This window comes from Natator depressus, chromosome 1, assembly GCF_965152275.1.
Source record: "Natator depressus isolate rNatDep1 chromosome 1, rNatDep2.hap1, whole genome shotgun sequence".
Classification (NCBI taxonomy): Eukaryota; Metazoa; Chordata; order Testudines; family Cheloniidae; genus Natator; species Natator depressus.
Window position 1 is genome coordinate 130,691,439 of NC_134234.1, and position 17,565 is coordinate 130,709,003.

The following is a 17,565-nucleotide window of genomic DNA, read 5'->3' on the forward strand; positions in this document are numbered from 1 at the left end:
AGTTCAGAAGTCCTCAAATGCTTGCCTGTATTCAAATGCTAACAAGGCTACGTTAAGTTTTTTTACAATACTTTGGTTTTGGCAAATAGAAGTTGCTAAGGTTTATAAATATTATATTTAAGTGTTTCCTTCTAGACCAGTGAGATAAATTAGTAACATGAGCACAGCGAGGTTCGTAGTGCCACAGAAGATGTCACGTGGCATACCATACAACCCTTGAAGCCAAACCACCATAAGACATGTTACATTATTGACTTTATGTATGTTCAAGCAGAGTGAACCCACAAATAAGAGGTTCCATAATAATATATTTTCAGGAAACTGAAACTTGATGACTTGGTGTCTTACTATGTTATAAACCCTTTGCAGAAAGTCACAGTTGAAGTAAGGAGGCAAACCGAGGATTCAGGGGAAGATGGGGAATGTATTTCCTCCAAAACTGACACCGATGAGCAGAATTGCACTCTAAGGTGGGTATGCTTTTTTTTCTGTCTCCAAGGCTGAAAGTTTTATATGAGGACTACGATATGCGAATGAGCTGGTCTTTTGCTACCCAAAATAGAAGTTGAGGTAATCTCATGTTGAACATTGTGCTATGTCTTTTTTTCCCCCCCTCATGTACGATATAACAGTTCTTGGAGCTAAGATTTCTGACTGTGGAGTAGACCTTTTAAAGATATTACGTACTGTCCACTTTATTGTATTTTCTTCAGTCCCAGCAGAGTCTTATTATGAGAGTGTAGAAAGAGATCCAATCTTAATATTGATCAATTAAATGCTTTTAAAGAGAAGGAAGTGTTTGATTTTCCTAAAGGAGTGTGTCAGGGATACACGTGGCAACTACTGTAGATTGCTGGAATATAGTAATATAGTAAGTCAATTTTCTGTAAAGATAAAATTACTGAATGGAAAACCGATAAAGGGCTCTCGAATGTGATTTTCCACTCACCACTTTTAATTGTTAAGTGAATTAATAGGAGAAAAACGGTACAATTCTTCCGAGTGGCTTTCCATCTATCTTAAATAATCTGTTTTGACACAGTGTAATTAAAACCCTTGAATGCCTAGCACAGTTGGGACCTGATCCTGATTTGGGGCCTCTGGGTGCTATTGTGATAAATAATTGAAACTACAACTGCTAAATTGCACTTGGCAACCAAATTTCAGACAAGAACATACTGTGTCTAAAATAATTTAGTCAACAACAGCTTTTGTATCCTGTTTTTTAACTGTAAATTAAGAACAAAAGCATATATGGAAGGTTTTTTTTAAAAAAAGTCTCCACTGATTTTCCTCATTATAAGTACTTAGAATCTTTAAGTGGTAGAATGTCTCAATGGGAGATAATTTCTTAATATAGCAAATGCACATACAATATGAGTATAGCTATGCATCTCCCATATGATCAGCAACTGATTTGTACTATGTATAATATGTGTTCATTATTTTCCACCTTATAAACTTTATATTATGAAGATTGATGGTTCTATTGGTTTAAGTGATCTGCTGTGTTGTTTTGATTCTGTGTAGCTCTTTGTATTTACTGTGCAGTAGCTTTTAAAATGGAGTGTGTGTGTGTGTGAGAGAGAGAGAGAGAGAGAGAGAGAGAGAGCACGAGCATGAGCCCGGACTAGAGATGACTGTGTAGGCAGACAGAATCTCTATATAACTAAGATGTTTTCCATCTAGCATTGTGGAACTCTAGTAACAAAAGCATCTGAATAATACACCTACGCCAGCATTTTAACAATGTCTGTGTAACACAATCCTTGTTTTATAACATAGAATCCATGTAAATCACATGACTGGGCACCAGCTGTAATAACTTCTTTGTTTTAAAGCAGTACACTGTTTTCACATGCTGTTGCAGCTCTATTATTTGACCATTGCACCACATTGTAGGAAAAGGTTTAGGAAAGTGGTCTCTTTCATGGTCTTTCCCTCAGCTCTTTGTCTGATGCCAAGGCCATTTAAACTATGTAGAGGGCATATATGTCTTTTGTAGACTGTTTAATTTTCATGCCATGAATGGTCTCTGAATGATAATGAATGGTTATTATGCAGAAACTATAAAAAAAAAAAATTAAAAAAATGTCACTACTATAGTGAAAGGCCTAAGTGGTAAGGGAACTTGTCTCATTCATCGTGATCTCAATTAAACCTATGTTCTGTGGAGTTGCTCTAAAGAAATTTGATTTAATACTTTTTCCAAAACTAGCAATTTGTAAATAATAATTTGTTTAATCTGGCTAATCTGTACTAAGTTTTAGAACATTAACCAAGTAGCCCATGGAGAAAATATTTGCTTGCTAGCGTGTTTAATCATTTTTTTTGCTACTTATATAAAATTACACTACTTATGAGCCTGATCCTGCATCATCCACACCAAATGGGGATCTTTGCCATTGGCTTCATAGCTGCAGGATCAAACCCTAAATCTTTAAATGGCTTAAACCTGTGATGTCCTGAGTTTTCTGCCAAAAAGTAATTTCATGAGATCAATGTATGGGGCTGAAATATTCTGTAGGTTGCAGTCTACATTCTGTAACATAAAAATTATAGCCAGCTATTTGAGACTCCCCTGATTATTTTGTGAGTAATAAGTGATTTGCCGTTTAAAATAATTGTGTGTATGTTTTGTGCTTATTACAGATACTGTGTTTATTGTCATGAATGCTGAATTATTTGTGAATCTAATCTCTCGTATTGAATCTTACATGAAAAGTAATGAAGTATTATAATAACAGATTATACATTTTCCCCCCATAATCTTTAAAGTGAAATTACAGGGCTTGGATAGCTGACTAGTCAGCCAGTTTGCTGTTTTTCCTTTGTCCGTTTTATTATGTATTGTGCATTTTTAGCCCAGAATGGAAACAATTATGTTGTTTGCATGAAGATGTTTATAATCCACCAAGAAATTTTCAACCACTTTATGGATTTGGCTTCATTTTTTATTTGGGCTATAATGAATTGATATACGTAGTTAAATTGCTTAGTACCATCTCTGGAAAAACTAGAAAGTGTCTGAATTCTAGTATTCAGTGCTCTGTTTTATGTTTATGGGAACAGCGAGCAATTGAGCACTTCTAGATATACAACTACTTTACAAGCACTTTACAACTACTCATTCAAGTAGCACTACTGCTATGAATTACAAACATTCAAACTCCCACTCCCACACACATTGGGTACAATTCCAAGAATTGTCAGAATTCCAAAACCAGTTCTGAACTTCTAGGACTGAAATATATTTGAAATGAAACTAGTAGGGTTGCCACTTTCTAATAGCTGGTAACCGAATCTCAAGGCCCTACCGTCTGCTCCTCCCATCCCCCTCAATGCCCCACTCCTGCTCTGCCTTTTCCTACAAGGCCCAACCGACCCCCACTCTGCCTCTTCCCCCCAAGGCCCCGCCCCCATCACTTGCTTCTCTTCCCTCCTCCCCCTGTTACTTGGATCGTCTCAAGGAGCCTGCCTGCAGGTAGGAGGCAGCCCCAGCTGAGCAGGGGCTGGCATGGATTAATGATCCAGCGCCTTCCCACAGTAACTGGAATTCTGGTTTGGGTGCCATTTAGGGTTGCAAGGTCCTCTTTTTGACCGGACTTTGCAGTAAAAAACCAACTGTCCAGGTAAAACTTTCATGGGTGGCAACTCTAGATACTACTGACGTGCAAAGCAAAGATAATGCAATGTGTGCGTATTTATTTAAGGATATTAGTTTCCTATATAAAATTACCATTGAAATGACTTTCCAAAATTCAGCAAGCAATAGATAATGGTAGTGTGTGTGTTTCATAGCTGTCTGTATACATAATGCAGAGTCTTTATTTTTTTCAGAACTGGCCTCCCTCTTCTTGTTCGCAGTCTGATGTGAGCAAATACTTGCTACACTTTTAACATCCCCTTAGAGGTTACTGTATGTTTTAAACAGGCCTAGCCTTTGATATTCAAGGGGTGTTACTTGTACCTAAGGAGTCCTGACATAAAAAGGTTGTCTTTTAAAAATTGGACCTAGAGAGAGTGAGTGTGTTCGTGTGTGTGTGTGCGTCTGCGTGCGCCCTGAGGACAAGTCAGCCTGCATCAAAAGAAAAGCATACATGTAATAGTTTATTCTCTAATTGACACAATTCTACCACCTACCAGTGAGAGGGTCATGGTCCTAGATTTTTATTTAAATTCTGAGAACATTTTGCATGTATCTGCCCCTCAATTTGTTATTACATTGTCTACAAAAAACTACATATTACAAAACTTGAGGCAGTGTTAGATCAAGGTTACAGCTTTTTGTTGTTGGTTGCTTTTTGACATTTAAGAGGTGTTAAATATAGTATCGGCACTTCAGGCCTGACGCAGCTCCAGTTAAAGTAAATGGACATTGTAGGGATTTGTTCTCTCTTCTGAATTATCTGGTATAAGCCACCATTGAAGAGGGAATACCAAACTAGCTGGTCTATTTGTCTGTTCTGGTATGGCAGTTCATGTGTTCCGAATACACTAAATAAAGAGGCGATTCAGCTATCCACTCTTACTATGCTGCCATGCTATGAGCTATCCCATAGAACAGGGCTCGCCAAACTGTGGCTCTTTTACCATTAAAGTGCAACTCACAGAGCCCCCCCAAGTCCTCCCCCATTTTCCAGCTACCGGACCGGGGGAGGGAGGGAGCGAGCTCAGGACCTCTGCCTTGCAACAGGCTGGTGCAGTAGGGGCTTCAGCCCAGTGGGGAGAGGGGTACTCAGAGCTTCAGTAGGAGTAGGGTTGAAGCCCGGAGCCCCATCAGGCGCCTCCCGTGGGGCTGAAGCCCTGAGTTCTGGCCCCCGGCAGGTGTGCCCCAGCTCTCAAACTTCTGAAGATTGTCGTATGCAGCTTGGAGGGCCAGTAAGTTTGGCCACCCCTGCCACAGAATGTTTCGGACTTTCATTATGTGGGCCCTTAGCAACATGTATTGTGGTTTATATCAGCCTGCAGTGTGATGGAGAGGAAAGAAGAGACTACTATGCCAGTAAATTTGAGATATAAGAAGTCATCTATCACAGTCATGATCTCAGATGTTGACTATGAGACAACCAGATCTCTTACAGCGTATTAACCAATTAAACTGCATTATGCAAACTACATAAGGATTCGCAAAAGGACAAGGTGTCCTTGTGGCACCTTAGAGACTAACCAATTTATTTGGGCATAAGCTTTCGTGAGCTACAGCTCACTTCATCGGATACATCCGATGAAATGAGCAGCTTATGCTCAAATAAATTGGTTAGTCTCTAAGGTGCCACAAGGACTCCTTGTCTTTTTGCGAATACAGACTAACACGGCTGCTACTCTGAAACCTGTCATAAGTAAGGATTGAGTGATTTGTGCCTGATGTCAAAATCTCCTAATGATGGGCATTGTGTACTTGAATTGAAACTGAAAGTTTTGGGGCTATAAAAGTCAACAATAAATTCAGATTTATTTCCTGTTTCTTTAAGAAACAGAATCTTATAAAAATAAACATGCAGAATAGCTCTCATTTAATCTGTCTGCTATTTCTAAGTTGCCTGTCACTGAGGTACCAGAATGCTCGGGTAAGGGTATCAAATGGCTAGTGTAGGGATATTTGGTATGTGATTTTATTAAGAGCATTTTCCTTTTAAAATATTGTGATAGTCTTTACATATATAAAACATAACCCAGAGAAACTGTGTGGAAGGATATAATGCATGCTTTTGGTCACACTATAGGCAACTCACGCTTCACTTTTGTGATAGCCATGATATCATCAGGTCATAGGAGTTTGGGGGATGAAGGAGGTTTAGCGCGCGCGTGTGTGTGTGTGTGTGTGTGTGTGTCATTTAGTTCTATCTATGCACAATCATCTCTATAAGTATATGTATACACACACTTTTTCCAGGCTGAAGGGCTTTTAATGAAGATACTTATTATTATATGCCTAATTAATTTACGTAGTCATTTAAATGTGATTGAGAACGTAAGCCATATGATTGATTGATTTTAATTAATTAGTTTATATCTGAATATTTAAAACTTATCATTGTTGCTGAAATCAGGATATACTTTTCTTGATTGAAATACAAAATGAGACATTAAAAGCCTTTTTAACAAAAACAAAAAACAATTAAGCTTTGAAGGCTGTGAACTTTTCTTCTTGAAGTCAGACATTTTTGGTGATGTAACATATAATACAAACCAAGCCTTCAGTCATCAAGGTTAAAGTTGACAGAGCTTGTATGAACTTGTCAGTCATATAGAAGCAGGCAAAAACAAGCCAGCTGTTGTGAGGCATGGCTTTGAAAATCCTCTGTATTACAGTAAATTAGATACAGAGGTTGAGACAGAATCAGTTCTGTATGTCTTTGAAACAGGCTGGGGTATTTGCAAGGATGCAAAAGCTCATGAATGCAGTGAATAGAGGCAAACGTCTATAAATCCTGGTAAGGTTTCCCTGTATTTAGTTTTAAAGTGCTAGAATAATAAATGTGTGCATGAACTTCAGTTATCGTCTGTTGTTTCTTAACTGATCTTTGCAGTAGTCATTCATACAGTATTTCTTTTGTTCTCCAAGTCTTTAACCACAAGCTGTGTTTGCCCATCCCTGTCTGCAGTAGCTACAGCTACAAATTACAAGTGAGGCAGTGCATGATATAGAATTGTCTTTTTTTTGTCTTTTTTTTTTTTTTAAGTGTGTATGTTTGTTCTAGTCCCTGAGGTTTAGGGGAAAAAAATTCCAGCTAGATGGTCTGTGTGGGGCGGGGGTGTGTGTGTGTGCTTGTGCACGGGCTGTTTTTAGCAGCTTTTGTTTTCACAATTGGCATAATGCACATTGGAATTAGAAGGCAGTGCCTTTCAAAAATGTTTGTTTTCTGGGCTGAAGTCTGCAGTGCTGTTATCCTCACTACGTGACTTCCAGCCTCAGTGTTCTTCACTGCTGTATTTTGTAAGATAGGTTTTTATATTTCTGGTTTCTTGGCAAAATTGTTATTGTGAGCACAGGTTCAGATGAAGACCCTTTCCAAATCAGCAGGTATGAGCTTGGAACTTGGAATTGGATGTTGACTATTGGAAGAAAGCGGTGAGTGAACAGCCAGCTCTGAGTGAAAATATGATAATGAAACGTGGGTGTATATGCTAATTGATGAAAACAGGTATCTGTGAATCCTTTAGAGATGAGCTCCAAGGGGTTCACTTCAGTCCTTGTTTGAGAAGCTCAGGTGAACTAGTTATAATTAACTCTGTTGCCTTTTTCTGTTTAATCTATTCTGACACTGAGTGCTGCCTAGCTGCTGATATTTAAAAAATGGGCACATTTCAACTTACTATGCCTTGATTTTTAGTTCTAGAATTTTTTTTCCAGATAACTTTTATTAAAAAGGACAGATTCCAAGTGATTTTGTATCCAGCCTTTTTTTCCGTGAATGAGATTTCCTTGCTGGCAGTGTTAAGTAATGTTTCTTTTGTTCCTGCAGTGGTTGCCATTTATATAACACAATGGGTGTTTTTACATTGTTAGGATTTTCTGCTGAAATTCAATTCAGTGATTCAGTACAGTACATATTAACTGGCTTACTCCTGTGGGAGGTAGTCATTTTGAATCGATGCATGCCGCTGACTGTATATGAAGAAAGATGTGAAATTGAAAAAGCAAGCAAAAGATTGGCCATAAACATTTATTTTATTATTGATTTAATGTGTATAATAGTAGGAAGGAGGGAGGGATTTTTTTTTCCTAATAAAGGAAAGGAGCCTAGTGTCTCTCCCACTCCCTCGGTATTACTAGAAATGTAATTATAATCAAATCTGATTTTTCTTTAGAAATGTGCTTTGTTCTGTTTACAGTTGACCATGATTGACTGGCCTATATTCTTATCTGCCAACATATGTTCAATTGCTTCTTGCAGAATGAGATTGGATCTGTTGGAAAGAAATTTATGCTCTTATTTTTGTGTGCAGAGAGGTGACATTTGTTAAAATAAAAATATATGGGGTCAGAAACAATTTTCATTCACTTTGGTATGTAAGTGGGGCACAGATGAGAGATTCTAATGAAGCAGGCTGACTAGAAATAATCATTCCCATATATCATACTGATAAACAGTAATGATTATGTAAGGATTGTGAAGCTGGAGTGACATTTTTCTGTCGCATGAAATACAGAATTGCTGTGGGATCCATTTTGATTGACTGCACAGATAACATTATCTGCCTCTTGGCTCTTTAGTAATACACTAGCTAATGGACATTTGGCTTGGCTGTGGAAAACACAAGATACCTTAGATGGGCTATGGGTTACAGTGTAACAACAACACACTGCTCTTGTATTTCTGGTAGTATCCTGGTTGTTTTGTGGGTCCCCCTATTCTGTGGCTGTGGCTTATTGAGAACAGGGTTTTTTCTCTTCAAAATAATAGTTCTTCTTGTGCTCTTCCTTTTTAACATTTGGTTTGTCAGTAGCTTAAGTGAGTCTTTAAGACCACTTGTTTCAGTAGCCTGTGTTGGACGTTGCCGTCCATGACTTCAGGCCAGCATTACTAAGGCAATGAACAGCTCTGTTGCTTCTACAGCAATTAAATGTGCTTTGTATCAAAACCTGCCTCCTCAAATAATTATCATGAGGCAATCATCATCGTGGTGGTTAAATAATGACATCAAAAGAATGTTAAGGTTGCAAACTCAAGCACCCAGAAGTTGGGAAATGCCAGAATTAAGGTTCTCCCATTCTCCCACACACACAGTGTATGTCTGCAGTATGAGTAGGCTTGGAAGGATTTTATTTTTATTGGCAAATGTCAATAAATGTTAACTTCACCATGTACACACAAACCAACAAAAATATATTTCTATTGATAAAAATACAAATTCACAGGTAAGCAAAGTAAGAAAAATGCTTGAGAACTATAGTTTGATTTAAGAATGTTTACGTAATCTATTTTGCCATGGGATGATGGCAATTTATGTTTTAAGAGTTGCAAAGTTTTAACTTTTTGAATCTCAGCATCTACTGTTATTAAATAAAAACAACAAGGACTCCGGTGGCACCTTAAAGACTAACAGATTTATTTGGGCATGAGCTTTTGGATACATCCGATGAAGTGGGTTCTAGCCCACGAAAGCTCATGCCCAAATAAATCTGTTAGTCTTTAAGGTGCCACCGGAGTCCTTGTTGTTTTTGTGGATACAGACTAATACGGCTACCCCCGGATCCTTGTTATTAAATGATTATCTATCTCCCCCGTAACTTCCTGCAACCATGAAAATTTAAATTGATAAAAACCGAAAAAAAAGTTTAAAAATAATCATTGATATTGTCTGTCAAAAGTACATAAAAATTTAATTCTGACAAACCTAATTATGATAACGGTCTTGAATTACCTAGTTGAGTACTATTTTTTCCCCTCGGGATCCCTGTCTTGTTTTATGCACAGGAGGGATATGTTCTGGGGATGAATCAGGGTTGTGTAGTAAAGGAGACTATTGTCTGTAGGACCCTACCTCATTTGTTTCAGACATTAAAAGGAGTGTGCAGGGATTGTAGGAGGATTGAGATTTTGGCAGTTGAGTGCCACCCTGGAGAATTGGATTTAATTCCTGTCTCTGCCACAGCGTTCCTTTGTGATGCTGGGCAGGTCACTTAAACCCATCTTTTCAAAGGTGGCTGTGTCTTCCTCATTTTCTGGGTACTCAATTTGGCACCCCTGGGGTCTAATTTGCAGAAGTGCTGAGCACTCACTGAAGTCCGTGGGAGCTGTTCTGAACAAATAGGGATATAAGATGCTACGTTTTCAGAAAAATCAGGCCATAAGCGTCTTAGATTGGGCACCTAAAATTAGTGTACTCTTGGGATGTTGATGTGTCTGTGCCTTAGTTTGCCATCTGTAAAATTGGGAATAGTAATTCTACCTTAGCTCACAAGGATGTTGTGAAGATAAATAAAATAGTTAATGTCTCTGAAGCACACAGATGCTGGCTGGGTCCTGTGGAAAAAGTAGTAAGTCCTGCTCTGCCCTTGATTCCTTGAGATAGAGCATGCTCAGTGCAGACAGAATCTTTAGAGAATTTAGCTGCCAAATACTAACAAGTCTCTGCTGAACGTGTGTGAACTGAGATATTCAGAGGCTAATAACTCTGCCAAACCTGGGTGAATTTTCATAGGGTCAGTAAAAAGCACAGCCCTGACACCAGAGCAACATCCCTGCCAAATTTCATGTTCCTCTAAAGTGTGGAGGCCCTAGAGTTTCAGACACACAGCTGTAAGACATTTTTAACATAGGCACAAGAACATACCTTTCTCTAATTTCATTCTTGGAAACAGCTGAACTGTTTTTGCTGAAACATTAATTTAAAAAAAAGCCATCTTGAGGCAGGCACCCAACACAGAATAGTCTGACCTTAAAATCTATGGGTCCTCCTCCCTTATCTCCCGGTTTCCCCCACTCTTGGTTCTCAGACCCAGTGTCTCCCCCATTGCAACTCGTGGTCTCAGTTTCAGTTCCTCCCAACAACAGTGTCCAGTCTGCCGTCATGTGTTTTCCCTCACTCTCCGTAAGCCACGCGTGCACACAGTTCTAAATTCTGTTCCCTCTGCATTTGAATTGTGTGGCTTACTCCTCCCCACTTTCTGGGCACTTGCAGGGAATCTCATTAAGAGCACAGGAGAGACAGCCTCCCTGCTCTCAGTTTCAGTGCCTGGTCTGGCATGGCCCACAGCACTCCAGAGTTACAACTGGTGGTTTAGCATGCTCAGTGCAGACAGAATCTTAGAAGAATTTATGTGCCAAACTCCAGCAAGCTCAGTAGGTATGAATTGCAGTTTTTTTCAAAGGCTTATAATTTGGGTGGATTTTCGCAGGGACAGCAAAAGGCACATTCCTGACACACAGCATCTGTCCTGCCCAGACGAATTTCAAGTCTCTGCCCCAAAGCATGGGGGCTATTAGATCTTCTCAAATTAAGAGTTACCAGTATTTTTATAACATGAGCAAAACAGCATATTTTTCATTGGCCTTCTTGGGAGAAATGGGAGAACTATTTTGGCAGAAGTATTCCCAAAAATTGTCAACATGAGGCAGATACCCAGCATGGAAAATTTCAACCCAAATGGTTAAAGTTTGCCAAAGTTACAAAGAATTGAAAACATAGTGTTATAATGGGAAGTGTCAGGCAATTCTACCAGCTCTGTCTGTAATATCTGTGTGTGTATACACATATCAGTATTAAAACAATCCTGACATGAACAATATCTAATATCTTTTCTGATTTCCAAGACACACATGTGCATTCACTTACTTATAATCCACCTTTTCTTTCTAACTAATTCTTTTCAGATGAGTCACAACTGAGGCCTGGTCTACACTACAGAGTTAGTGTAGTGTAGCTTAGTTTATGTCATCCTAACTCTGTAAGTGTCTACACTACAGCATTACTCCTGCTGATATAAATCCCCCATTACACCAACCTAATAACTCCATGTCCACGAGAGGTGTAGCACAGGGGTCTCAAACACAGCTGAGACCTGGGGCGGGGAGCACAGGGGTCTGTGTGTTGCCCTGGCTGGGCCTCAAGGTACCTCCCCTGAAGCTCCCATTGGCCGCAGTTCCCCGTTCCCAGCCAATGGGAGCTGCGGGGGGTGATGCCTGGAGGCGCGGCCAGGGCAACACACAGAGATCCCTGTGCCCCCTCCCCCCAGGTTCTGGCCACTTCCTGGAGCGGCGCAGGGGCAGGGCAGGCAGGCAGGCAGGGAGCCGCCCCCCCCGAGCCTCTCCTGCAGCCGAACCCCCTGCTGCACCCCGTGCCCCCTCCTGCACCCTAAACCCCTCCTGCACCCCAACCCCTTGCCCTGAGTCCCCTGCCGCACCCTGCACCCTTCCTGCACCCCCTGGGGGCAGGGAGGGGGCAGAGTTGGGGTGGGGATTTCAGGGAAGGGGTTGGAATGGGGGCAGGGAAGGGGTGGGAAGAGGTGGGGCAGGGGCAGGGCCTCACGGAAGGCGTGGAGTGGGGCCGGGGCAGCAGGGTGGGTCAGTGATGTGGCCCTCGGGCCAATGTACTAGTCCTCATGTGGCCCTTGTGGTCATTTGAGTTTGAGACCCCTGGTATAGCACTTAGGATGATCTAGTGAGGGCAGCGCAGTGTCTGCGTAGACACTGCATTACTTACATGGCCTGTCCGCACCGCACAGCCCAGCACTAGGGTTGCCAACTTCCATTTTGTGCGATTAGAAACACCCCTGCCCCGCCCCCCATCCTGCCCTGAGGCCCCACCCCACCCCTTCTCCAAGGTCCCGCTCCCCACTCGCTCCATCCCACCTCCCTCAGTCGCTCGCTCTCCTTCACCATCACTTATTTTCACCAGGCTGGGGCAGAAGGCTGGGGTACAGGAGGGGGTGTGGGCTCCAGCTGGGGGTGTGGGCTCTGGGGTGGGGCTGGGGATGAGTGGTTTGGGGTGAAGGAGGGGGCTCTGGGCTTGGGCAGGGGGTTGGGGTGCGGGAGGGGATTGAGGGCTCCAGCTGGGGGTGTGGGCTGCAGGTGGAGCCAGAAATGAGGGATTCAAGGTGCGGGAGAGGACACCAGGCTGGGGCAGGGGGTTGGTGGGGGCAGGTGAGAGGTGCGGGCTCTGGGACGGAATTTGGGTGCAGGAAGGGATTCTGGGCTGGTACAGGGGGTAGAGGTGCGGGGGGGAGTGAGGGCTCCAGCTGGGGGTGCAGGCTCGGGGGGAGAGCCAATGATGAGGGGTTTGGAGTGCAGGAGGGGGCTTGGCTGGGGCAGGGGGTTGGGATGTGGGGGGTAAGGGGTGTGGGCTCCAGGAGGGAGTTTGGGTGCGAGAGGGGACTCTGGGCTGGTGCAGGGGGTTGGGGTGCAGGGTCCCGGCAGCACTAACCGTGGCTCCCAAGAAGCAACCACCAGGTCCTTGCAGCCCCTAGGTGCAGGGAGACTCCATCCACGGGCTGCCCTCGCACCTGCAGGCGCCACCCCCACAGCTCCAATTGGTCACGGTTCCTGGCCAATGGGAGCTGCAGAGCCGGTACTCCGCGTGCTGCCCCCCACCCCCGAGTGGCAGCGCTTCTGGGAGCCGTGCGGAGCCAAGGCATGTACGGAATCTGTCTTAGCCCCCGCCCCCAGTTGTGCTGCTGACCAGACTTTTAACAGCCCAGTCAGCAGTGCCAACCGGCACCACCAGGGCTCCTTTTCGACCGGGTAAAAAACAGACACCTGCAACCCTACCCAGCGCTGAGAGCCCAGGCTGTCAGCTCCACACGGAGCTCCCAGCTGGGAGCACAACTGCCCAGCCCTGGGCTCTCAGCACTGGATAGTGGGGCTCCCAGCTCGAGCTGTCAGCCCCTACCTTCCTCCCCAGTGCCCCACTTAAGTCGATGCAAGCACTCCTGTTGAGGACATGCACCACTGGCAGAATAGGGTAGTGTGGACATGAAAACCCGCACTAATTACTGCAGTGACTATACAGCGACCTTACATAGGTCGACTTAATTGTGTAGTGTAGACAAGGCCTGATTGTGTGAGATTTCACGGTTCATTTGGGACCTGATTGAACAAGTTGATGGAAAGACTCTCATTGACTTCAACAGGAGTTCAGTCATGTCTTTGGCCCTCTGTTAAATGGTGAAAGTTATGCAACCTTCCCATTACAATCCCCTCTTTTCAAAAATGACAGCTCTGCTATAAAATTTTGCCTCCTGGAGAAAACTGATCTCCTTCTCTTGGTGTTTATTTGTTGGCTTTTGGTGACACAATGATCAAACACATTTATTTGAGTATTTTAAATGGTTTGTCTTACGATAAAATAGTTCTGTCTTGCTCTTCTGTAGTGGGCATATTTTGAAAGCAATATGCTCATGCAGGGACAGAGGGGATGCCCTTTGTTGCCTTGGGAACCCTTCTGGCTATGGTGTACAGTTATTGATTGTGAAGGATAGAAATTGCAGTGCAGAGTGGCTGGCACAGGGATGGAAAAGCAGGACACAAGAACTGCTAGAGATGTGGAAGGCTTTCTGTTGGGGAAGGGGCTGGTATGTGAATACAGTTGGTCGTTTGCATTTGAGTAACTTAAAAACAGGCTTCAAACGCAGTTCTAGTCTGAAAGCGGCTGCAAAGCCAGTATTATGGAATTCTGTATTGATTTTATCTCAGTGATTTCTTCAACACGTGTTCAATTTATAAGTAATAACGTGGTCTTTTTAACTGCCAGTCCTGCAACTTAGAACCCTGCTTTACTTTCAGTTCCCAGCTCTTCTGGCTCTGCTGCATCCACTTCTTTCAGTTACACATGGGCAACTTCATTGGACCATATTCTGGTCTCAGTTAAGCAGGTCACCCCCACTGATCCCAACAGCCATGGGAGTGTCACTGGTATAACAGAGAGACGCATTTAACGCACAGTGTGGAATAGAGAGTAGGAGGATTTGACCCTTCGGGTAGCCCTGCTCTTAGTACTTAATTTACAATTCTCCAAGTTAGGCTGCTGGTCCACTGCTTATTACATTAACTGTAATTGTAACTGTCTGACTGTTAGCTTGTCTTAATCTTATATTGCAAGCCCTTTGGATCAGAGGCTATCTCTTTCATTGTGTGTACAATGCCTAGCACAGTGAGGCCCTGATCTTTGGTTGAGGTCTCTGGGCACTACTGCAATACATGCAAAAGTGACAGAATAGTTGACTCTCCCATAGCTGTTCTGACTCTGCAAAGAGCAAATATGACTCTGAATATGTACAGGATGCTGCAGTGGTGAGTTAAAAGCTGCTACTTTACATTCATTTGCCTGACACCTCTCAAACTGAAGGTGTGGTTAATATAGGTAATGATTAGCCCATATTATGATCCAGTTCAATTTTTTACAGCTGACATTTTGAGATTTTTAAAAGGCAGCTACAGCACATCTAATGCTGTGTTGATTTGTCCTGATCTTGGAATCTGTCCTTTTTTTAAGGCATGAGTCAAATTGTGTGTTGTAAGGAGGTTTGTTGAGGGCAGGCGGTGGGGGGAGGGGGCGGGGGACTGATTATCAGCATAAATGTTCTTGTGCCTTGGGACACATGAGGCAATCCAGTGTTTCCACCGCTGCCTGTCTAATGTTGTTGTATTTCTTGCTCCATCATAGTCTGTTCCCATCACAGCAGTATCTTTCTTAGTAGTTTTATTGTCATCTGTTGTCCTTCTCTTTTCCATCTTCCACCAGGTGGCATCCAGTCAAGGTCTGAGGCACGGAGAGAGCAGTTATCTCCATAATGTTAGAGAAATCTGTAACAGCAAAACCTTTTAATATAAGATTTACTACAACACAAATATGGGGCCAAGTGAGCTTCTGGAGGATTAATGGATTTATACTAAACATTTATTACTGAAGCAAGTCTTTTATAGGAGGGAGAAGGGTGATGAAATTCTGGCCCTAATTACTGCAACGTCTGTCTTTCTAGCCTCCCAGTAATTTAATCTGCACCCATTTGATCTACCAAGTGCAAAAACGTCTCTTCCTCTGTCATCAGTCTGACCATATCACTCTCCTCTGCACTTCCCTTCATGGCCTCCCTCTCACCTTCCACATGTAACTGCATTTCTCATCTTCACCTTCAGGCCTCTCGCTTCCTTTTAACTTTCCAGAACCACCTTCCTAATTGCTGCCTCTGTATCCTTCTCCAGCTACATGTATTCTTCAGTGCTCCCCTTATGCTTGGATTTCCTTCCCCCAACTTGAGCTCCAAAAGACTTCCCAGTTCATTTGATCCCTTCTTTAAAATACGCCTCTTCTCCAAAGCCTATTGGTCGTGATCCACCAAAGAAAGCAGAGCATTTGGATGTCTGCTCTGCTGTCGGTTTGGGTCCTCCTCTGGTGAGCTGGTTTGAACTGTATTTTCTGCCTGGTTTCTTGGACAGAGCAAATAGATTGACAGCTCTACCCTAAGTAACAATGCTTTGGAAGTTGTAAAACAATTGCTTGCTCCGAATTTTTCAGTCTCTTATATGAATATCTCAAGTTTTCCTTTATCTGCAAAATACACTCCTGCATTTGAAAAGCGCCAAGTATCTGAGGCTGCTGTTGTTCAGGGGCAAAGCTCCTGTTGAAGTAACCATAGGATAAGGTCATATCCTGTGCAGGTATTTTGTCATTTGACTCTCTAGAATATACTTTAGAGTCAGCAATTGTAAAGCTAATCATAATCAGAACTTCACTGGTGGGAACAAGGGAAGGTGCTGTTTTTTTATTTTTTTTAGTTATTTGTATTGCAGTAGCAACTGTGGGTCCCGTTATGCTAAGCACTGTGCAAGCATACAACAAAAAGATGGTTCCTGCCCTAAGAGCTTACAATCTAAGAGTATGCCTACACTATGTTGTAGAGCTGTAGTGTAGACCAGCGGTTCTCAAACTTTAGAACCCGAAGACCCCCATTTTGATTTTAAAATTTTTGCGGACCCCCAAGCCAGCTTCTAATTTTCCCCAGGGGTGCTCAACCCCCCGCTTAGCTCCAGGCCTCCCCCCACTCCACCCCTTCCCCCAATGTCGTGCCTCACCCCTGCCCCTTCTCTTCCCTGCCTCTTTCTGCCCCCTCTCCCGAGTGCGCCCCATCCACATTCCTCCCCCTGTGTCCCAGCGCCTCCTGCACGCTGCTGAACAGCTGTTCCGTGGCATGCAAGAGGCACTGGGAGGGATGGGGATGAGTTGAACAGCAGGGCCAGTGGCCCCAGACATGACTCGCAGACCCCCTGGAGTACCCTCCAGGGATCCATGGACTCCAGTTTGAGAACCACTAGTGTAGATGCTTCCTAAATCAATGGAAAGAGTTTTTCCATTGATGTAGGTAATCCACCACTCCAAGAGCCAGTAGCTAGGTCGATGGAAGAATCCTTCCATTGACATAGACGTGCCTACAGTGGGGGTTAGATCCGCTTTACTGCATAACATTTTTCACAGTCCTGATCAATGTAGCTAGGTCAGCCTAAATTTTATGTGTGGACCAAGCCTAAGACTGTCTAGATTAGGGCTTTGCCTACATGGGGAAGATTTTTTTTCAGTATAACCTAAAGTAGGAATTTAAATTGCTGTAATTATACCAGTATAACTCCACCTTGTGGATACTCTTATTTGGATATCGGAGTGCCTTTTTTCAGTTTATCTTATGTTGCTTAGGAAGGAGGTTTAAGCTAAACCAAGGAAAGCCACTCTGATACTGGAATGAGATTGTCTACATTGGGATCGGTTAAAACCTATATAATATGCTTGTATAACTGGTAAAATATCCCTATATAGACAAGCCTAGGATAAATGGTGTATTTTTAAAATGTTAGCTAACACATTGTAACTCAAGCCATATCTAGACTAGGGCTTACAGGTGCAGTGTTACATCAGGTTATCTAGCTTGATCTAATAAACACCCCTACAACTCAAGTCAAAACAAAGAAATTATAGTTTCCAACATGTTAATTGGATTACTATCACTGACTCAGCTAGTTAACTCAACTGAACATCTCACTTGTCAGCCCTAGCCTAGATAAGGTCTAAATGTAAAACAAGAGAAAGTCAGTGGATACTGAGGGAAAGTAAAGGGGAATGGGTTTT

General features: G+C 42.7%; 1 protein-coding gene across 5 annotated transcripts in view; it reads left to right on the forward strand.

Annotated features, from left to right (window-relative positions):
• SHROOM2 (shroom family member 2) overlaps positions 1-17,565 on the forward strand; it is a 182,339-nt gene that overhangs the window by 128,288 nt on the left and 36,486 nt on the right. For 3 of the 5 annotated variants that reach the window (XM_074966470.1, XM_074966480.1, XM_074966488.1), the window contains one exon: positions 370-470. In XM_074966470.1, coding sequence (XP_074822571.1) covers positions 370-470 — 101 coding nt within the window. Of the gene's footprint in view, positions 1-369; positions 471-6,797; positions 7,076-17,565 lie in introns of those variants that run through there. The other 2 variants (XM_074966497.1, XM_074966506.1) reach the window with 1 other exon arrangement.